General features: G+C 33.8%; 2 protein-coding genes, 1 long non-coding RNA gene and 1 pseudogene across 3 annotated transcripts; all 4 read left to right on the top strand.

Moving 5' to 3' along the window:
- Positions 1 to 9,279: 9,279 nt before the first annotated feature.
- LOC114410880 lies at positions 9,280 to 12,200 on the top strand. The gene is made up of 7 exons (XM_028374789.1): positions 9,280 to 9,858; positions 9,946 to 10,164; positions 10,258 to 10,521; positions 10,600 to 11,235; positions 11,323 to 11,561; positions 11,644 to 11,706; positions 12,191 to 12,200. The coding sequence occupies exons 1-7, from the start codon at positions 9,607 to 9,609 to the stop codon at positions 12,198 to 12,200; spliced, it is 1,683 nt and encodes a 560-aa protein (XP_028230590.1). The 5' UTR covers positions 9,280 to 9,606.
- Positions 12,201 to 12,283: 83 nt separating this feature from the next.
- Positions 12,284 to 12,645, top strand: LOC114409900. Its single transcript, XR_003666239.1, has 2 exons — positions 12,284 to 12,344; positions 12,423 to 12,645. It is a non-coding gene; the product is annotated as an uncharacterized LOC114409900 (long non-coding RNA).
- A 2,060-nt stretch (positions 12,646 to 14,705) lies between these two features.
- Positions 14,706 to 15,339, top strand: LOC114409556 (annotated as a pseudogene).
- Positions 15,340 to 18,255: 2,916 nt separating this feature from the next.
- LOC114409899 (BTB/POZ and TAZ domain-containing protein 1-like) lies at positions 18,256 to 21,014 on the top strand. Its single transcript, XM_028373558.1, has 5 exons — positions 18,256 to 18,507; positions 18,617 to 18,729; positions 18,797 to 19,100; positions 19,175 to 19,491; positions 20,692 to 21,014. The coding sequence occupies exons 1-5, from the start codon at positions 18,391 to 18,393 to the stop codon at positions 20,822 to 20,824; spliced, it is 984 nt and encodes a 327-aa protein (XP_028229359.1). The 5' UTR covers positions 18,256 to 18,390; the 3' UTR covers positions 20,825 to 21,014.
- Positions 21,015 to 23,503: the final 2,489 nt, after the last annotated feature.

Genomic DNA, 23,503 nt, shown 5'->3' with positions numbered 1-23,503 from the left:
GAAGCTTTCTTCTCGTATGCATAAGCAATCAGCTTATGTTCGTGAGTTGTATGCAATTACTGAAGCAGTGGCTAAGTTTTGTCATTACCTTTTTGGTCATTATTCCATTATCTGGACAGACCAACGTAGTCTCAAGCACATTACGGACCAAATCATTCAAACACCAGAGCAAGAGTCCTTGTTACCTAAGCTTCTTGACTTCAACTTCTCGATTGAGTATAAACCTAGACCCACTAATCAAGTTGTTGATGCTTTATCATGGTCTTTCTATATGGCTCTTTCCAACCCTCAAGCAAACCTTCTAAATGACATCAAGGGTGTGGTTGCATCATCCCCAACCATGCAACAATTGATCCAACAATTCCAGTCTGATCCTGCTTCCATGCCGCAACATAAATTGAGGAATGGGTTGCTATTTTTGCATCACTGTGTAATCATACCCATTGAAGCACGCGAACTTATCACACGTATATTACTTGAATTTCATTCCTCTCCGATTGGTGGTCATGTTGGATTTCTTCGCACTTATGCTCGATTGGCTACTTATTTTTTTTGGCATGATATGCGTAAGGATATCTGTGAATTTATTAAAAACTACCAAATTTGTCAAAGAGCTTCTTAAACTCACCCCGCTGGCCTTTTACAACCTCTCTCTGTTCCTACTCAAGTTTGGGAAGATGTGGCTATGGATTTTATCACTGGTTTGCCACTATCAAAGGGGTATTCTGTTATTTTGGTAGTTATTGATTGCTTGTCTAAGTTTGCTCACTTTGCTTCATTACGGTCCAATTTTACAGCACAACAGGTAGCAGAGGTGTTTCTTCAGAATGTGGTGAAATTGCATGGCATTCCAACCTCTATTATCTCTGATCGGGATAAGACATTTACTAGTTCTTTATGGTAGCACTTGTTTAAATTGCAGGGCACTTCTTTGAGGATAAGCTCTGTTTATCATCCTCAAACGGATGGGCAATCTGAAGCCTTGAACAAGTGCCTTGAAATGTACTTACGTTGTTTTGTCTCTGAAAACCCTCATTTGTGGGTTTCTTTTCTACCATGGGCTGAATTATGGTATAATAGCTCCTTCCAAACTTCAATAGGCATGACTCCATTCAATATTTTATATGGTAGAGACCCTCCAACCATCATTCCTAGTGTTGTCCGTGATGATACACCCTTCGATGTTCATGTTCAGTTGGTGCAGCGAGACCGTCTACTTGTTGAATTGAAAAGCAATTTACGAAAGGCCTAATTGCATATGAAAGTGAAAGTTGATAGGAAGCGAACTGAGGTTGTGTTCCAAGTTGGTGATTTTGTTTTTGTGAAGTTGCAACCTTACCAGCAGCATTCTGTGCGTCTTCAACGCCACCAAAAATTGTCCATACACTATTTTGATCCCTTTAAGGTTTTAGAACGGATTGGTAATGTGGCATATAAATTAGAGCTCCCTTCAGACGCCAAAATTCATCCTGTTTTCCATGTTTCATTGTTGAAGTTGTGTCAGGGTGATCCTGTATCTCAATATATTCCCCTGCCTCCTATCTCATCATCTGGAGGGTCACAACTGCAACCTATAGCTGTGCTTGATACTCATAAGGTTCTGTTAGATAACTCTTGGATCCCTCAATTGTTGATTCAGTGGGAAGGTTCTAAGGCTTACACATGGGAAGCTCTCTCATACATTCAAGAATAGTTTCCAACGTTTGACCTTGCAGACAAGGTCCTTTTCGATGGGGAGGGTAATGTTATGATTAAAAATGCTAAAGGTGTGACATCAAAGGGACACATGGAGGGTGATCCAAGTAGAAAAGATAATGTGCACAATTCTGTTAGAAGGAGCAACCGCATGCGCAATGTGCCTGCACGTTTTAGGAACTAATACTATCTTATATTAGTGGAATTGTGGGTAGAGTGGGGCGTGGGTATTATGACAGTTTCCCCTCTCTCTTTATGTTTCTTCCCCTGAGATATTTCTTCTTTGAGATTCTCTTTTATCACTAAATGATATATACATACAAGTACCGTATTATACTAGTTTCGCTTGAGATTGATTTACTGCAATTGTAGATACTTGTCTACTTCTTAATTTGCAGGAACCATCACACTAATCTAACAATTCTTAATTGCCCAGGTAAAAATGGTATATATAATCGAATGAAATAGATTCAACTATAACTTTTCTTAAAAAGAAAAAACTTTAGCTACATCTAAACATAACAAATAACTATAAAAAAGGAAAATAAACAAATAAAGAACTTCATTTCACGGAGAAAGGAAAATTTGATAAACTTTGAAACTTGAAAAATCATTATTCACACTGGAGGAGAGGGGTTGAAACAAACAAATTAATAAAGTAGATAGAGCTTGAAAACGAAGAACTGATCACAAGTTGACAATATATAATCAGCATTTATTGGAGAAGGAAATAAAAAAAAAATAAAGAATTTTTTTCTTAAGTTAAAATGAATCATGTATTTCCTTCTTTTTTTTTCACATTATTTTAGCCTTTATCCTCTAACACCCTTAATTAACGTCATCATCTTTTTTTAAACCCAAAAATGTCCCTCCCCTCTTTTACCAACACAAACAGTTCCAATCTTCATTTGTTAGGGCATGGACCGAGAGGTCTGGTGATCTTGGGTGTGTTTCGTTGGATCTAGTGATGTTGATGGTGAACCCCTCCAAGAATGCAATCCTGTGTTGTCAGATTTGGTGACGGGTTTCAATAGAGACCCCATTTTCTTTTGTTGTCTTTTCAAGACTCTTGAGAAGCTCCATCACGGTGAGATTATTAGGTTCTATGCCTTCTCGTACTTGAGCATGGAGCCTTCATGGTCCTTCTTCCCAAACAACTTGTTACCTTCCTAAAACCCTTGTTGTCGTCGTGGTTGCTATTGTAGGTAAGCTTCCGTCTTCTCTAAATTTCATCAATGTTATTGCCTTCTAAAATTCTACATTATAGTTGTAATTTGTGCAAAAGAAGAAAATGTTCACATCCTTGTTTTTTCTCTATATTTATAAAGAGAATAGAGAACACAATTGAGTCTTAATTTTTTACTCACCGTGAAGCTTGTCAAGTTTTTTTTTTCTTCTCAATCAATCTCTTTGTTTACTATTTTTTGTTGCGTTAGTAAACTTATATGTTTTTGTGCTGCTATGTATTTTTTATTTTTTGGGATCAAAGCCTAATATATAACATATGAACACTGTCTGAACAGGTTTTTAATGAAGTTGAACAGTGAGACCATATCAATTGAGCTCAAGAATGGCACTATTGTTCATGACACCATTGCAAGTTTCTTTTCTTCCTCAATATTTTTTTTTTGGTGTCATAAAAGTGTTGAACCATTTATAAATAACATATATTAGAGTTGGATTGGAATAGTGAGGCGTTTAATTATTTGCAAGGGTACTCTACTCCTTCTGAAATTTTTCATTTTTTGGGTGCTTTATGTTGTAGGAATTATTGGTGGATGATGCCTTGATGCTGGTTGGCGATTCTAGTGCGCTGTTGGGGAGGGTTTTTGGATGTATTGTTGAAATGTATTCTATGTTTATGATTGGATTATTGAAATGTATTTTATATTTATGATTATTAAAATTATGAAATGAATTTCTTCATGAATATTGGCTCTGTAGAAAAATGGAGACATGAACATCTTGTACCCAAAAGTTGAGAATTTTTTGTAGGTGGAAAAAATGTGCATGTATAATTAGTAAAAATCTCAAGAGAAATTTATATAATTTGTTCTATTAAAGAAAGGATGGGAAAGATACCATTTTTAGCAACAAATAAGTATATTTATTTGCCATACTTAATTTTATTTTCTTCTACGTTTATTGTTTTTATTTTACATGAAAAGACAATAAATACTCAGACATTATCATACAACAACACTAGTGGAAAACAAACGCAAATGTCCAACTAGTATCAATGTTTTTGTTCATATACCCTAATTACAATTAAAGGCATCAACTTCAACTTGAAAGTTATTAAAATGCTAAAAGCATTAAAGGCAAGTTTGCCCAGCGGCTACATGGATCCAATAACTAAGCAAACAGAGCATAAAGAAAAAATCAACAAGATAAGATAGGAGTAACTTCTTATCTTCACTAAGGATATTTTACCGGTCTTAAAAGAAACATAAGCATCAATGCGCACATATTCAACTTGAATTGAGTCAACTCTGATTTCCATTATATTCACCGCACTATTACAAAAAGTAGTTTTAACATCGGCTTATTAACATCGGTTTTTTACAAAACCGATGTTAAGTTAAACGCGGTGGCATATTTGTAAATAAAGTATTATTCTTAACATCGGTTTTCCAAAAAACCGATGTTAACTAATGATGTTAACATCGGTTTTTTGGAAAACCGATGTTAACATCATTTGTTAACATCGGTTTTTCAAAAACCGATGTTAACGTGTAATATGTTAACATCGGTTTTCCAAAAAACCGATGTTAATGCATACACGTTAACATCGGTTTTTTGGAAAACCGATGTTAACATCATTTGTTAACATCGGTTTTTCAAAAACCGATGTTAACGTATAATATGTTAACATCGGTTTTCCAAAAAACCGATGTTAATGCATACACGTTAACATCGGTTTTTCAAAAACCGATGTTAACGTGTAATATGTTAACATCGGTTTTCCAAAAAACCGATGTTAATGCATACACGTTAACATCGGTTTTTTGGAAAACCGATGTTAACATCATTAGTTAACATCGGTTTTCCAAAAAACCGATGTTAACATATGATATGTTAACATCGGTTTTCCAAAAAACTGATGTTAATATAAATTTTTTTTTAATTTTTATATATTTTAAAAAAATCATATATTGCGTTATTAATTATATTTTAATTAAAAATATATAATAATTAAGAAACAATTATAAATTCAAAAGGTAAACATTTAAAAATTAAACTAAAAATATTTCAATTATAATATGATTTATAATTCAACGATACTATAAAATATTTTATTATGTTAATTGAACAACAATATAAAATATTGTTTGTGTGTCTAATCATGTTATAAAGTAAAATTATTAAATTCTTATAAAAAAATAAAATTATTAAACTAAATTGAATGACAAAATAAAATCAAGACTTTTAAAGGAATAACTAATTGACAATATAAATCTTCTCATATTATCAATGAGATTAAAATAATTTTTTAAGGAAACTAAATTGTATTTATGTTATTTTTTTTTGTTACAAAACATAATTATGTTAGTTAAAAAAAACAAGTTAAGGGATAAGAAGTAGAAAATCTCCCTATTTTTTAACAAAGAATTATTATGTTAATTTAGTTAAATGTATATAAGATTACTAAGTGATCTTTTTTTATCAGCAAAAATTACTAAATGATCTAACTTGATTGATTGAATTGAGTGTGCAAATTACAAATTATCGTAAATCTTTTTGTATCTAATTTAATTCCTGCAAACAAAAAAAAATACTACTCTATATAAAAATCGGGTTGGACCGAGATGAGGTTCGTCATTTATTGGTCAATCTAAAAATAAGAAAAATGAGGTTCGTCGTTTATTCAGGGTCCCCATTCCAAGATGATAATAAATGAATATGCAGTTCGCAGTTTTTTCTACGGGAGACAATCATATTATAGTTTTTTCAAGAGTTTTTTTTTCTTAATTATTTAGTTTTTTTTCTTAATCATATTATAGTATCGTTGAATTAACACAAACAATTATTTTAATCTCACTAGTTGAAATATTATATCAAACAGCCATCATATTAGATGTCACAGTGTCATAGATTTAATTAAAAATATTAATATCAATAAAAATTTAAATTAAATCTTAACTATCAAGAAACGACATTATAACCCTTGAAAATATTATTTTAATAATTTTTGCCCAAAGATTTAACAAGTTGGTAAAAAAAATAAATCTCTTGTCATTTAATACCTCGACCATTGTCTAAGCTTCAACAAATAATGAACACTCATACTTATTGGAAAAATGCTAACAATACGTTTATTGAAATTTACAAAAATTATAAGTAAAACTCATCAGATAAGAAATAAAACTTATAAAAAATTATAATTTTTAGTAAATTTTACAATAATGGAGTAGCTCATTATAAAAAATATCTTTACAAGGCTATGTTTTTTTTTAACGTTAAATCATGCATTTTATAAGGCTATGCTAAATAATGGAGTTTGTTTTTTCCCCCTTCCCCGTATAAATAAATAATTCCTATATTTTTTGAGCAAATATTTCCTATATTATTAAGAGTAAAAATAAATAAAAAAAACTTACGGAGTTGGATCGGGCATAGAAGCGCACAGTAGAGAGAAACCAAACCAAAGCGTACACCCTCTTCTCTCCCACTCCCAATAAAAACCCGAACCCTCGCTCGCACCACTGCGTTCATCATCGTGAAAAAGGTACGCATGCCGTTTCTTTCCATCGTTCATCAATTTTTTTTTTTCACTTTCGAAAGGTACGCACCATGTCAAGGTTCTTCATTTCGCGGCTAGTTTCTCGCATTTTCAATCGAATACTCTCACGGGAATCGTTAAATTCGATTTTCCTCGACGTTTTCTGTTGTCTCTCTTGATTATCACCTGTGGATTATGTGCATTTAAATATTCAGAACTTCACATTTAGCATTTTCAACCGCGAAAACCTTAATCAGATATGGAGATAATTTTTCTGCATTAATTTACAGTTTCAATGTTGCGATACCTTGGCTCATGTTATAGTTGGCATTTTTAGGTTTAAACTTAAGAGAATTAGGTACATTGGATGCAGAATTTATTTATTGTTTATCATAGGAGGGGTATAGAAAGAGAGGGAATTCATAATTATTGGTAACTTGGCATGGGAAGTCATGGTAAATTGGTAATGGCAACTGGCAAGCACCATCTTTTTTTAGGCTTTAGCATATTTGCCAAACCTAGGCTTTGAAGAATGGGCTACAAGCCTACAATTGGACTTTCAAGCCAGGTACCTTAGTGTTTTTCCTCTGTCTTTTTGGCACTAACCACTTCTTATCAACCTTCATGTTAACATTACATTTCAACGGATGAAATGACCATGGTCTTGAAAGTTGAAACCAAATCGAAAAGCAAAGTAATATCTGCATTGCCTACTTGTATACAAGGTAGAATTTCCCTTGCCTACTAGTAACAACTTACGAGCTTTATTGATATTTGGTAATAATAATATAGACTGCATAATCTGCATTTTAATGTCTCTAGTTGTTGCTATTGGTAATTGGCATGCATTGTTGTGTGTATATACAGTCTTCCTGTTAATGCATATAGCCACCCATTTAAGATGTGGGCTAATTGTTTCTTTTAATTTATTATGCTGGTCCTAACCCACTGGTGATGGTCTATATTGACAGCTACTAGGTTTCAAAAACTAATCTCTAATCTGTATATTGATTATTGAATACCAGATAGTAGAAGAAAAGGAACTTCAGCTGGTTTTATTTGATAGAGAAACCACTGTTACAGGTACAAATGTTTGTTACCAATGAATATTTTTATTACGTGTTCACTGCCATTAATGACAATTGATATATGCTATACAAATTGTGTTCATGATGAGTGAACCTTAGATTCCCGTTTGAGATTGGATGCAATGATTCTTGCGGACAGTTTGCATTAATCATTGTATTCAATCTTGAATTGTCCGTTTGGACAGTTTGGGGAGACTGATATTTTTATGGTAGATTCATGTGTTAAGGTTAAAATTATTTTGTTTAATTTGATGAAATTTTGGTAATGCATTTCTAGTTGTTCTCTGAGTGCATACTTGATTATCGGGAAATTAATTTCACCGATTTCATGTCGTGTACTTAGAGACCAATGCGAAATGCTGCCAAAATTTTGTCAAATTTAACAAAATAGAATTAACCCTGATGTATGAAGCTACCATAAAAGACGGTCTTGCCGAATGGGATAGGGCCACACCTTTAATAAAAAAGTGAGATTTTCATGCATCAAATAACTTTGAGAGTATGACCGAGTTATTACTTAGATGGATCGAAGTTGGATGAATCAAAGTCGCATCAGCCCAGAATATGAGGAAGGCGTCGAGCAATTCTTACAATTTGCTTCACAAAGAGGTCAACCGGATGAAGATGGAAAATATTATTGTCCTTGCATCAATTGTTTGAATGGAAGACGACAAATACTGGATGACATACGAGAGCATCTGTTGTGTGATGGAATTAAGAGGAATTATACGACGTGGATATGGCATGGTGAAATGACAGACATGCAGAGTGGGCAACAATCCGAACCGTTTGATGTAGAAATGGGAGATCGCTTGGAGGATATGATTCGTGACCTTGGACAAGAGTCTTTTCAGCAAGCACATGCCCCTATGTATGATACATTACAAACTGATTCAAAGAAACCTTTGTATCCGGGGTGCAAGAATTCGTTGACGCTGTTGTCGGCAGTTTTAAGTCTGGTTAATATCAAAGCCAGATATGGGTGGAGTGACAAAAGCTTTAGTTCACTGCTTCAAGTAGTGCACGACATGCTTCCAGAGGAAAACACATTGCCTAAAAGTTACTATCAAGCAAAGAAAATATTGTGTCCCATGGGTATGGAGTATCAGAAGATTCATGCTTGCCCGAATGATTGCATATTATACAGACATCAATTTCAAGAAATGTCGAAATGCCCTAGGTGTGGGGTATCACGGTACAAACTCAAGGATGATGAGGAGTGTAGTAGTGATGAAAACTCAAACAAGGGCCCCCCAGCGAAGGTGTTGTGGTATCTTCCGATCATTCCAAGGTTTAAGCGTATGTTTGCTAATGGAGACGACGCAAAAGACCTTACATGGCATGCAAATGAGAGAAACTGTGATGGAATGCTTCGTCATCCGGCTGATTCCTTGCAATGGAAGAAGATAGACCGTTTGTATCCGGATTTTGGCAAAGAGGCAAGAAATCTTAGGCTTGGACTAGCCACTGATGGAATGAATCCATATGGCAGTTTAAGCACGCAACACAGTTCGTGGCCAGTTTTGCTAGTGATTTACAATTTGCCTCCTTGGTTGTGTATGAAACGAAAATACATGATGTTGTCTATGATGATAACGGGCCCAAGACAGCCAGGAAATGACATCGATGTTTATCTCAATCCCTTGATTGAAGACCTTACAAAGTTGTGGGACGAAGGAGTTTTAGTGTTTGATGGGTTTCGAAATGAGACATTTAATTTACGTGCAATGCTTTTTTGTACCATTAATGATTTTCCAGCATATGGGAATTTGAGCGGTTACAGTGTTAAAGGCCATCGTGCATGCCCCATCTGTGAAGAAGACACAAGCTACATACAACTGAAACATGGAAGAAAAACAGTTTACACTAGGCATCGACGTTTTCTTAAACCTCATCATCCTTACCGACGATTGAAAAAAGCATTTAATGGAAGTCAAGAGCATGAAAATGCACCGGTACCGTTGACTGGTGACCAGATTTTCCAGCGGGTTCAACCCCTAAATACAATATTTGGAAAGGTCCAAAAGAAAGACAAAAATAAGACTTGCATATGGAAGAAAAGGTCGATTTTCTTTGATCTTCCGTATTGGGTTGATCTAGATGTTAGACATTGTATTGATGTTATGCATGTGGAGAAAAATGTATGTGATAGTCTCATTGGCGACTAGACCAGTTGGGGCAGAGAGACCCCTTGTCCATGTGGATCCTGTTACTGGCAAAGCAGACGGTCCCCACAGCAAGAAATTTAGAACATATTTAGGGATCGTTGCTCGTGATAAGGTGGATGTCACATACGAAAATTGGAAGCATGTCCCTATTACTCAGAAGGATTTGATATGGGAGGATATTCAGGTATCATGTATTATTTCATGTTCCATATTGTTTGTTAGGCAAATATTTGAATTTAGTATTAATAAAACCTAATTTACTCTTTGTTAGGCTGAATTTGATATCCCTGAAGCATCTGATTTAAGGACAAAAAAGAAAATACTTCAGACTGTGGGGGAGCGGTGGAGACAGTTTAAGTCTGATTTGACGTCGAAATGGGCACTTGCAGCTGACAAGGATAGTGTTGATGACACTGTATGCAAAATGTACGGCATTAGCAAGGAGAAATGGACCCAATTTTGCCAGAGCCGTAGAGACCCTTCATGGGAGGTAACTAATTTGGGATTTTCATTTTTTTAACTTTAAATGAACTTATTATAATACATTGTAATCATGAGTTTCATTAATGTTTCATTTTTACAGAATGTTCGAAAAAAAGCACAAGCTGTCCAAAAACAAAACACTGCCCCTCACGTGATGTCTCGTGGGGGTTATGAATATTTAGAAAAAAAGTTGATGGATGAGAAGAGAAAGAAAAAACTAGAGGAAGCAACTCAATCCGGAAGCACTGACACCGTCATTGATCCTCCATCTCCCATCAAACGACACGTGAAGTGGAAGCTAGCCCGCACCAAGAAAACTGGTGACATGACATCTGAAGCAGCAAAGGAAATTGCTGACAAGATTGTAAGTCACTTTCAATTCATAATTGTAATTATTTTTTTTATTGTGTGATTAAGTATAGAATAAATGTGTTCTTCACAGGATGCGCTTGAGGAGCAGGCCTCACAGGGTTCCTTTGTTACCCATGGACGTCATGATATACTGACTGCTGCCATTGGGCGACCAGAACACCCTGGTCGTGTGCGTGCTGTAGGAGCCGGTATAACCATCAAACAATACTTTGGATCAGCTTCAAGGACCTCCTCCATTGCTCCCGAATACCTGCAACAGTTGACGCAACAAATCAAGGACCAACTAGAGGATTCAATCACAGAAAAAGTCACTCGACGGCTAATGTTATCCCTCAGCCAAATGCAATCACAGGGACTCGCACTGCCTCCTGAACCTGATGTTGGTCCTTCAGCTGCTCGTGTCAGCACAAAGGAGAGTTGTGTTGATCCCTCAGGGAACGATCTAGACACCGGTGACTCATACAAATGTGGGTTGTATATTGAAGAATATCCTTCTCGCCTGGTTGCCCTGGGAAGAGTTTATGAGGGATCTACAACAATTCACAACATTCTTTTGCTGCATGATCAAGTTAAGGTTAGTGTTGAGGAGATTAGAGATGTAGATGCTCCCATTCCTGTACCCACTAAAGAGGTTAAGGTCGTGGGACAGGCTCTTAACACATTCCTTGCTTGGCCGACACATCTAGTCAAGCGTTTATCAGAACAGGTATTTTAGTGTCATTAAATGCTTATTTTTCCAATTAAAATGTTTACTGTGATTAAATTATGTCAATTAATTATGTTGGATAAACAGGGAGCTGTGAGACCCGCGAAACCTGCAGATAGGCCGGATGATGAGGTCGATGATCCGCTATATCTAATGACATTGACCATTCCACAGCTTTTTCTGAAGCCATTGCAGGTTATGTGGGATGCTACCTTGTTTGGCCTATTTAATGAAAACTTTCCCTTGTACATAAAGCATGAAGATCTGTCTGAAATTGCACATGGTGGTCAATGTCTCAGCATATCTGTTATACAGTTGTGGATTCTGTAAGTCAATTTAGATTATTGTTAGTTACCTAATTTATTGTTTTACCTTCATGCATAATTTACTTTGTGTTAACAATAATAGGCATATGACTGAGACAAGTATGCGAGCTGGGAATATCGATGTGTATGGATTCCTCGAGCCACAGTCTATCCAGAGATCTGGCCAATCACAATTTGAATCAGAAAATTACATTAAGAACTGGATGCAAAATTCAAAACGAGATGTGTACCTAGGAGCCTACTTGAATGGGTAACTTAAACTCAACAAATGAATTTAAATAATGTATAATAGTATAATAACATATATTGGTCTCCACTGCAGTGCACATTGGCAAATGGTCGTCATTTTGCCTAAGGAAAATGTTGTCATTTGGTTTTGTTCGTTGCATAATAAGCCAGACAACTACCTCAAAGGCATAATTAATAGGTCAGTGTTGTTTTTTAATATATTTGCATTAGCATTAGTCAGGTAAATCAAAATTTTAAATGTACAATAAGAATCTATGTTTGTATTCAATAGTGCTTTGAAAGGACTTGACGATACTCAACAAAGTAAATCCAAGACTCCTGCTAGGTGGATTGTTGTTAAAGTAAGTTATTTAAACAATATGTTTTCACTTATATTTTAGTATTGTGTAGACTAATTTGTACTGAACGTTGCATATCTAAATTTCATAATGTATTTAGTGTAATAGACAAAAAGGAAGCACTGAGTGTGGGTATTACGTCATGCATTGGATGTCAACTATAATCTTAGGAAATTTCCAGAATAATTGGGAAATGGTAATTTTTAATTCACCAAATTTCATATTATTATGATTGCTAATATATTATTAACTTATGTTTTATTATATCATGCAGTATTTCACTGATCCTAGACCATTGGAACCAGAAAGATTGAAGGCACTTCGCAACCAGTGGGCAAAGTACTATTTGAAAGTGAAAAATGAAACTTAGGATGTTTAGACAATCTTGTAATTGTAGTTTATATTTACTTACTTAATTTACAATTCATGTCTCAACATTAAATATGTTTTAAATTCATAGTAATTAGTAAATTTCTTATTGAATTTTCTGGTAAAAACTGTTTCAAAACAGAATGAAAATTATATGTTGTGTGGTCTGATTTTAAAATTTGCAGGTTATTTTTGGGATTTATTGAAAAAACAGACATCATGTTAAAAATAAATTTCTAAAACAACATCGGTTTTTTTAAAAACCGATGTGAAATGTCACCTACAACATCGGTTTTTTAAAAAACTGATGTTGTAAGTGACATTTCACATCAGTTTTTTAAAAAACTGATGTTGTAAGTGACATTTAACATCGGTTTTTTAAAAAACTGATGTTGTAAGTGACATTTCACATCAGTTTTTTAAAAAACTGATGTTGTAAGTGACATTTAACATCGGTTTTTTAAAAAACTGATGTTGTAAGTAACATTTCACATCAGTTTTTTTAAAAACCGATGTGAAATGTCACCTACAACATCCGTTTTTTAAAAACCGATGTCAAATATCACATTTAACATCGGTTATTTAAAAAACCGATGTTACATGTCACTAACAGCATCAGTTTTTTAAAAATCGATGTTGATTTATAGATTTATAACTTTTTTTTCTTCATAATTCATATCATATAACATCGCCTATTTAAATAACCGATGTTAAATATCACTTACAACATCAGTTTTTAAAAAACCGATGTTAAATGTCACTTACAACATCAGTTTTTAAAAAAACCGATGTTAAATGTCACTTACAACATCAGTTTTTTAAAAAACCGATGTTAATTTATAGATTTATAATTTTTTTTTTCATAATTCGTATCATATAACATCGCTTATTTAAATAACCGATGTTGTATTTATTAGTTAACATCGGTTTTGAAAAACCGATGTTAATGATACTACTTTCCACATCGGTACTTTCAACATCAATTAATAACCGATGTTGAAAGTCTTAAATAACCGATGTTAAAACCTTATTTTCTAGTAGTGCCGGCACGAACAGCCTTTGACTCCTCCATATCAAGATCCATCAGCTCCTTTGTCAAATATTTCAGTGCTCCAGAAGAAATTCGAACAGGCCTTTTTTTTCCTTGCCAAGAGATAAACATCTATGCCCTTATTGCACTTCAACCCATAATCATTCTTAAGCATCCTAAGATCGTATATCACTCCAACCCCATCAAATTCAAAGTTAATTAGAGTTCATCAGAAAGCTCCTTAGGTATTGGGAAATCTTGTTCATTCTGAACAATTAAATGATTAGGCACATCTTCTAATTGCAACTTTCATCTTGGACTTTTTAGCAGGCATCCATTCAGTGTCCAATCCAGCTACTCTTTGTTTTCAACATATGTTGATGAAACAAGTTGAATCTTTTCCTATATTGATCATTTAATTTTGTTTCTTAATTTTTTTAGCTGATCAATAAAAGTATTAATAACTCTTAAAATGTTCTTATTTAAGAATAACTTCTAGAAACACTTCCAATTATTGAAAAGTTCTTATTCTTATATATATATATATATATATATTCAATTAAGAATGAATTTAAAAAATAAAAAGGATAAGTAATAAAAAATTAGGAGATCTTGATGCTCCAGTCCAAGGTTAAAAAAAAAACCTCTAAGCTCAAGGAGCACTTTCATGCAAGATACTAACATTAACAAGGCCAATATTTTAGAATTACTCTATTTACGTACTTTACATACAAGTATCAAAATTTGTGTATATAGTACACACATATTGCCACACATCTCGGCCAACATTTTATGAAATAATACCATCTTTCATTAATTTTAAAAATCTCTCACACATCTATCATAATTAAGAATTATTAACTCTTTTTTTCCTGGATTAAAAACTAGGATCATTTCTTGATTTGTGCCTGTCATCCTTGTGCAGGGTCATGCTATAATCTTAAAATGAGTTTATTTTTAAATATTTTTTGTCATATAAACTAAAGAGTGGTAGATTATTAAAATTGTCACGTGACAAGTCATTTAATGCTCTATAATGGTAAAGAAAGATATAAATTAATGACCCATTTTGCTTGTGCCACCATAATCACTTTGTTAATATTCCTTAGCCCAAATTTTTTTATATTTCTTAACAAAGGTTTCAATTGGAAAATGGCCATGACCATGACAGCGAGTAATAACAACCCAACTGTATTCTTTAACCCAACAACTTCTAAGTATTTGGTATTCTACGATGGACTAACCATTGAAACAATAATCACTTACAAAGGAAGCATAGTAGAAGAATGGATTCAAGTTGTTTCATCGAAGTAGGCAGGAAAACAAAGGGTAGTTGGATTGGACACTGAATGGATCCCAGTTGAAAAGACCAAGAAGAAAGTTGCAATTTTGCAACTATGTATTGAGAACAAGTGCCTAATCATTCAATTGTTCCATATGGACAATATTCCCCAATCCCTAAGGAGCTTTTTGATGGACTCTAACTTTGAATTTGTTGGGGTTGGAGTGATGAAGGATCTTATGATGCTTAATTAAGAATGATTATGGGTTGGAGTATAATAAGGGCATAGATGTGTCCCTCTTAGCAAAGAAAAAATGGCCAGATCAAATTTCTTTTGGGGCTCAGAAATTTCTGACAAAGGAGTTGGTGTATCTTGATATGGAGAAGTCAAAGGCTGTGTGTGCCAGAGAATGGAAATCAAAGGAGCTAACCTAAACACAAGTTGAATATGCGTGCAATGATGTCTATGCTTCTTTCAAGATTGGTAAAATGATCCTGAATGAAGATTAGTAATTATTTCTATCCTATCTCGTTGAATTTTTTCTTTATGCTTTGTTTGCTTAGTTATTGGATCTGTCTGATAGGAAAATAGCTAGCAGCTGGCTTCGAGGCCCAGTACGTCCGAGAAGAGAGACATGAAAGACAAGTATATTTTCATTGATCTGTATCTTATTACATGAATATATTTATACTATGATTCTCACTAACAGAATTGTAATTCTGTGCTAGGGAATATTACAATAACAGAATTGGTTATGCTATCTCCTAGAGGTAGACCAACATTATCCTACAGATCCCTTTGCTGCCAGCTCAGCCATGACAAGCATCATTCACACATAGTCCCTGAGGTACGCAGCCTTTGTGATTGTTCTCTTTGTCCTCTCTTCTAATTACACCCCTGTGTTCCTTCCTAGACCCATTGACTAATGCCTCCTGCACCCCTATTTCGCTATCATCGTCTATCCATTCTTGGGCATATATGTTGCTGCTTTTTAAAATACTTCAATTGAAATTCTTTTATTTTCAAAATTTTGTGTTTGAATAAAAAAAATTAAAATTATGAGGATGAAAAAAATGGATACAAAAAAAGAGAAAATATGGTTGGTATGCTAGTTATACGTGTTTCTCTATCCCCACACCCGATCGATAGTTTAGGAGCTCTCCATGAATAAGAATGTAAGAAGAGAATTTTAATTTTTCACTTTTTAGAAAGAAATTGAAATTCCAAATTTTTAGTGGTTTAAAATTCTGTTTTAAAATTCTAAAATTTTAAATTCTTCATAAAAAGCATCCAAACAATGAATTCTAAATTTCAGAAATTCAAATTCTCTATAAATTATTTTTCTCAATTAAAATTCTCTATCTAAACACACTAGATCTAGTACAGAAGAAAGTGATTTCTCCTCTAAATCTTTTCTCTTTCTTTCTTTTCGGGTTGTCCATTTTCCATTTTTTTCTTTGCTTTTTCTTTTTATGCTTTTCCTTTCTTTTTACCTTCGTTATTTAGAATTATCAAATCAAGTAATAGACACACTTATATGAATCAAGAATCAATGATTGATACCTTCTTCAGATCATTTTGTAAAGCGGTCTTTGAAATGTCGAGGATTTCTTAGTACCTAACGCCATTGCTTTTCTTCGGCGTTCTCCCAAACATCTTTTACCTCCGAATCAAAACCCTAATTTTCACCGAGTTTTGTGAGTTTTGGTTGTAGCACTAGATCTCCATGGAATGCGAAAGAAGAAGCGATAGGCCAAGGTAATTCAAATTCACTAATTCTTCGTCTCATGTATTTATATATAACGGTGTTTGATTCATTGGACAACCATGATTGAACCCCAAATATTCTTAGGTCACACAGAAGGATCTAGAAATTTTATTCACCAAGTTTTTCTGAGGAAGTGTGAACCATTGGAGCTGAACCTTGCCTTCAGTGGATCTGGGTTTTTCTTCTAGATTCTTCTTTAGTGAAAAGCGAAGGTTTTTTATATTTACTTTTTGTTGTTTTTTTAATTATTACTTGCTTTTTATAAAAAAAAATATTTGGTTTTTCAAAACTATTAATTTTGTATTAGCGAAAAAGAGAAGTAAATAGATAAATGATAAAAAAAAATTACTCTAGCTATCACTTTTTACCAACTTCTTTCATTTTATTTGGATTTCCAAAACTTTTATCTATCCTACTGCTTAATTTTTCGGTGTCCTTTACATCATTACATGCATGCACGTGTGCCTTTACATTGCTTGCATTTGCATGCAATCACTTGTATATTTTTTTTTTTATATATATATAATCTTAATGCATGTTTGGATGGGAGATTTTAGAAGAGAAATGTATATTTTAAGTAAATATAAAATTTGCTAGATTTTAACCGATGTGTTGCACACGATAAATATAATAGTTAAGAATTTTCATTTGGATTTTGTATTTTATTTAATGTAATTTGTTATATTTTTTTCCTTCGGAAATCCATAAAAATTATTCATCCTTCGATTTATTTTTTTCCTTCGATTTCATAATGTGTTTAATACAACAAAAAAAAAATATTTTTTTTTAAATTTTTTTTGTTTTTGCTGGGTATTTTCTGTTACTTATGTGGCTTTTTGGGTCACGCAGATGACACTTGTGACAAGCTTTTGCCATGGTCACTAATGATGGAGTTCGATCATGTAAGAAGACCTGGTTGTGGTGAGGGTGAATCAAATAGTAAATGGATCAATAATGACAAGGACGTACGAAACTGATGGTGCAGTGAAGAATAACGTAGCAAATCCCACAAATTGTGGACATTTTAATGTTGAGGACCAGAAAAGGAATGGTTTGGTTCTTTCCGTTTTCAAAAACCCACAACTATTATCTCCTCCTAGTGTGCTTTCCGCAAATAAAGATGCTATCAATGAAATTGATGAGGTGCCAAGAAAAACAAAAAAAATAAAAGAAATAACAAAAAAAAAAAACAAAATAGGTTCTGTGTGGAATTGATTTCATAAGATAGTTTTGGAAAAAAAACGAAATACACTATTCCTGATTTCATAAAGTCTATACACCAAACTCTAATATTATGTTGGGATGGAAAAAAAATTGTTACTTAGTGACAATTGGCTTCAACCCGCATGGATATTATTACTATTTTTGTTATTCTAATATATATATATATATATATATTAAAAACACTTTTTAAAATTTATTATTTCTTTTAAATTAAAAAAAAGACACCTACAATAAATGTCAAATCTAACTAAAGGATTAATCTTTATTAATGTTTCGATGAATTAAGATTCAAACTCGTTAATGAAAAAAATATATTCATATTTAATGTTCTACCTTAATTTCGAACTCCGAGAAAGAAGATAAGTGAAAAAAAAGCACTTTCTTTCATAGTGATTGCAATCGTCCATCTCTTGGATTTTATTCTTATCGTACTTCCTAATGAGGTGGCTTCTATATATAACATTCGTCTTCCTCGTAATTCCCACATGATATACATCATCAACCCCGAAACCAAAACCTCCTTCAACCACGCTAGTTCAACTCAACCAATTACTTCATATTCATATATATGGATTCCCCTGCAGTTTCCTCTATCCACTTTCACAACGCCCATGTCTTACCCGAACCAGACCTTTTTATGCACACTCCCGGTGGTAACCGCATTCCAGCGCACGCAACCATTCTGGTTAATTTACACCTCTTTCTTTTTTCCTTCAATTCAAATTTTAATTTCGTCACGTTAGTTAACTAATTTTGCATATCATTTTGTCCTGAAATTTAATTAATTCCTGAAGGCTTCGGCATCCCCAGTTTTAGAAAACGTCATTGCGTCCAACCGAGTCGTCAAAATCCACGGCGTTCCCGACGGCGCCGTCACGGCCTTCGTAGCGTTCCTCTACTCCTCCAGGTCCGTAGTTAGTTAATTATAAGTAGTTAGTTATAATTCCTCGCAGGAATTAATAGGGTGCGCGCAGGTGCACGGAGGAGGACATGGACAAGTACGGAATCCACCTTCTAGCATTGTCGCACGTGTATTCGGTGCCGCAGCTGAAGCAGAGGTGCATCAAGGGACTGGCCCAGCGCTTGAGCACGGAGAACGTGGTGGACGTGTTGCAACTCTCTCGGCTCTGCGACGCACCGGATCTCTACCTCAAGTGCGTGAAGCTCCTCAGGAACCGTTTCAAAGCCGTGAAGGAAACAGAGGGCTGGAAATTCCTCGAGAGCCACGACCCCTGGCTCGAACTCGACGTTCTCCGCCTCATGGGCGAACTCGAAAAGGTAATTAATAACATTGTTTTGATTATATTAGTGATTAATGAGGAGTGAAAATTAATAATTAATTAGCTTGGCAGAGGAAGAGGAGGGTGAGGAAGTGGAGGGAGGAGGAGAGGTTGTACGTGCAGCTGAGCGAGGCGATGGAGTGTTTGGAGCACATATGCACGGAGGGGTGTACGGAGGTGGGGCCATACGAGGTGGAGGTTGGACGACAGAAAACGCCGTGCTCAAAGTTCGCCACGTGTCAGGGTTTGCAGGTGTTGATACGACACTTGGGCACTTGCAACAGGAAGCTCAAAGGAGGGTGTTTGCGGTGTAAGCGTATGTGGCAGCTCTTCAGGCTCCACTCCTCCATTTGCCTATGCCAGAATTCATGCAAGGTTCCTCTTTGCAGGTTAACACCCTCTTAATGTTTGATGTATTCTATTTTTTTTTTACTAAGTAAAATTCTTAGTTGTGCCTGAGTCACAGCTATACATAGTATAAGTCTTAGCAATTTTTTTTACAGGAATATAGGTCGTAGCACATATAGAGTTAAGGTTTGTGCGTTTGGTAAGGCTTTTTGAAAATTTATAAGTTCATTTCACTAGCTAAGGAAATTTAGTCTTTTTCCACGTGATAACCCAAGTAGAAAATTTTGCTCATTATTTATTTGTTTATTTGTCCTGATATGTTATATAGGGAAACTGTATTTGTATAATAATTAAGACAAAAGAAAAAGTAGAACCATGTTAAGATAAGATTATTGATGTGAAGGAAAGATAACCAAAAAATATATTTTTTTAAAAAAATTATATAATTTATGGTATAAGACTATAATTAGTAGTACAACTCTATTATGCAATGGATTTGGCATGCATGAGTTGTGTAGCCTGTACCAATTGTTAATTTCCGTATTCTTCTGCGGTTTGTTTGTTACGTGGCTTACTCGTTAGCTCGTCGACCCAGCTGATATAGATATATATTCAGGGATGAATTTAACTGACCAATCACATCTTTATACGTCTAGTGGATCGTTTGTTATGCATGTACGTTATCTTCTCAATAACAATTGGAGGTTAACCGTGAGGTAGTCATAAGTCATGGCTGTTGTGTTTGTTTGCACAGACCAAATTCAAATTCATAGGATGCACAGGACAGGACCAACACGGTATACAGTTATTACTTATTAGACCTAACTTCAGTTTCGGTATCATGGGTCGGGAACAAGCCAAACATGCGTGCATCAGTGACAGTGAGAGGTCCCCTCCTCAAAAGCCACAAACAAATTAAGATTATTATTATAACCCTAGTTGATGATATACAACACCTTTCAATAATATACTATCATTAAAAAGAAGCAATAATAATGTAGTAACAAACAAGTTGGTCTCTGTCGAACACCTGGGCTAGTGGGACAAGTGGAGGATTAAACCGGCCAGATCGAATAGTATTATTACTATTTACTCTGCAAATTAAATGAAATACATCAAATTAATTAATAATCTCCTACACATCATGTTTTGTAATCTGTAACATTCAATTTCCAAATCGTCTAATTTAACATTCATATTGTGGTCTAGGTTAACCTTGCTGTTTTGGCTGAATGTGACAGGCAAATTCGATTAAAAATGGAGCAAGAGAACATGAAAGATGACGCAAGGTGGAAACTACTGGTGAGGAAGGTGGCCTCGGCCAAAGCCTTGTCTTCCTTGGCACTGCCAAAGAGGAAATTAGATCAGAGCTAGGGACCATATATATAAATAAATAATGGCAAGTTGTGCCTACATGTTTCGGGGGGATTACAAAATGATCGAGAAATAATGGCAAGTTGTAGTGTTAACATGTCATTAGTATTTCTTTTCTCACGGGTTATAGCCTTATTGGTACCTATTTTATATGAAAGGTATAATATACTCATTGAGATAATCTCTAGTACTTTTCTTCTTGTTTTAATGCTGGGGAAATAATTATAATGAACGAGGAAAGAAAATTTTATTTATTTATATTCTCTTTTCTTCTTGATTTTTTCTTTGATTAAATAAAATAAAGCTAATGATTAATTATGTTTTTTTCCTTCTCTTTTTCTTTAAACAAACATAATGTAAATGTGAATATTTTTTCTAACTAGGCGTTGGTATGTAATTTGTCACTCCACTGCTCTTGTCCGTAGAGAGGAAAAAAATAGAGTGCACGAAATAAAATTAATAGATTAATTAAAATAGATGAAAAATAAAATAAAAATAAAAATAAAATGTAGCACAAAAAGAAAATCAAGAAGAGATGAGAAGAAAGATATAAATGTAAGCAAAAATAGGTGAAAATAATATGGAAGATTCCATAAATTTCTAAATTATTTACACTCCAATGTCCAAATCATCTCTACCAAACAACAAAATCATTTCCATCTCTCCCATCCTTCCAATTTCTTCTCTAACAACCAAAGCATATGTCATACTAAGTTCTTTTGATACACTTTTTAGGATTGAATAATTATTACATTTTATTTTGTGTAATTTTAAAAGGATCAAAGAGATATCAAACTAATAAGTACTTGGTTTGAATAATATTAGCTAGACTCAATCTTTTTTAAAAAAATCTTAGATTTAAGTTATATAGATGCAAAAATGTGGATTAAGAGAGGAAATTTCATTAAAAGTGACTAATTAAATTTTTCGACAGAAATTAGTCATCGACAAAACTAATTAATATTCCGTATAATCTATATGGGAACCATCTTGAGCTAAATGATGGCAACTTCCTTCATTTTCCTATGCTTTTTTTCTTTTATTCCTTTTCTTTGTTTCATTTGGTGAAGACATTGTTGAAGTCTAAACCAAAATATAGGGATGGTGGACCACGAAAAAATTAACAATCTTAGATGTCTTATGGAACAAGGAATCCAGCACATTCAAAAAAAAAATTGAATTTTAAATATGAAGCATATAAAACATCACCCTTTATTAGGGAACAGAGATTCTAGGAGTATACAAACATAATTTTGGATTAAGTTATTCATAATATATGAACATGCCTTCTAAATAATTTAATCTAGAATTATATTTGTATAATTCTGAGAGTGCCAATCCAAAAAGGCATAATTTTTTTTTCTATTTCAGATTTGTCAATCTAGAAATATAAGCAGATTTGAGTAAAAATATCTATAAACTTACCTCAAATATATAATAACTTCGCCAACGACCTATGAGTGAAAGGTGATTGCCGGAGGGAGAGGGAGCTACCCACGAGATGGAGGAACAAAAAGCTGAAAGGAACTTATAAAAAATGGTAAGGGTGTTGCTAGGTGCACCCAGCATTATTGCTGGTGCACCTAGCATTTTCTAAAAATACCAAAACTGCCTATGTGTTTTTTTCGCATTTGTGATGGGTGTGCATGAGGGTGGTCCATAAATCGTACGGATCAAGTTGATCCGTAAAGTTGATACGGATCAAGTTGATCCGTATGTTGATATTAAGCATACGGATCAACTTGATCCGTAAGGCTTCTACGGATCAAGTTAAAAGGCTTATGGATCAAGGGTATTTTTGTCATTTCATCTTAAGTGCTGGTTGCACCAACAATAATGCTGGATGCACCTAGCAACACCCAAATGGTAAGGGTCCTTTTGGTATTTTTAAAATTATGGAGATGCAAATAACAATTTATGAGTGCAGGAAGCAACCGCCTGCTTCATTTCAGTCATTTTTGTATCATACTGTAGATTTTGCTTTGTTGGGCCTTGGGTCGGGGTGTTTGTATCCGGATACTTGTGTCTCAAATTTAATGACAAAAAGAAACTCATTGAAAAAGAGAACCTTTTTAAGTTTTCATGAGAGTAAATATTCCGTACAATTATCAAATCACGGTCTAAGGGAATAAGTTATAGAGAAAAGAGTTACATACTACCACGTAAAAAAATTTAGACAATTATTTAATTATAATTTATTTTGTATGATAAATCTATTAATTTTTAAAATAATTATTGTAAACTAATTTAAACATTATTTATGATTGAACATTAAAGTTATTTTATACTTTTCAGTATATAAGTGTTAAACCGTAAGTTATATTTTTTTATATTTATTTGAAAAAACTAACTAAAAAGAATGTAATAGTATTCTACCTAAATCTTATCCATTTCTATATTCTAGAGTAACGTAAAATAACTTTAATCCCGAGGATAATTGATCACAGTTAACATTTAAAAAAAGCAGACCTTAAATTCAGGTTCGGTCTTAAACTTGATCCATAATAGTATCTTACCTAAATCTTATTCATTTCTATATATTATTCTTAGAGTAACGTAAGATAACTTTAATTTTTAGTATAATTGATCATAATCAACAACTTTAAAGGATCAGATCTTGATTCCATATTCTACACTTGATCCGTAATAGTATCCTAACCTATTTTTTCTCCATTTATA

This window comes from Glycine soja, chromosome 4, assembly GCF_004193775.1.
Source record: "Glycine soja cultivar W05 chromosome 4, ASM419377v2, whole genome shotgun sequence".
NCBI classification, from domain to species: domain Eukaryota; kingdom Viridiplantae; phylum Streptophyta; class Magnoliopsida; order Fabales; family Fabaceae; genus Glycine; species Glycine soja.
Note: the sequence above shows the minus strand (reverse complement) of the source record. Positions and strands in the feature narration are given on the sequence as shown.

What these genes read in the sequence shown, in the direction of transcription:
- LOC114410880 (XM_028374789.1), top strand. Translation starts at nt 9,607, where the DNA reads ATGTTAGACATTGTATTGATGTTATGCATGTGGAGAAAAATGTATGTG. An exon ending in TCAAGCGTTTATCAGAACAG is followed by an intron (nt 11,236 to 11,322) that starts GTATTTTAGTGT and finishes TTGGATAAACAG; the next exon opens with GGAGCTGTGAGACCCGCGAA. An exon ending in GTTATACAGTTGTGGATTCT is followed by an intron (nt 11,562 to 11,643) that starts GTAAGTCAATTT and finishes TAACAATAATAG; the next exon opens with GCATATGACTGAGACAAGTA.
- LOC114409899 (XM_028373558.1), top strand. Translation starts at nt 18,391, where the DNA reads ATGGATTCCCCTGCAGTTTCCTCTATCCACTTTCACAACGCCCATGTC. An exon ending in TCATGGGCGAACTCGAAAAG is followed by an intron (nt 19,101 to 19,174) that starts GTAATTAATAAC and finishes TTAGCTTGGCAG; the next exon opens with AGGAAGAGGAGGGTGAGGAA. An exon ending in TGCAAGGTTCCTCTTTGCAG is followed by an intron (nt 19,492 to 20,691) that starts GTTAACACCCTC and finishes TGAATGTGACAG; the next exon opens with GCAAATTCGATTAAAAATGG.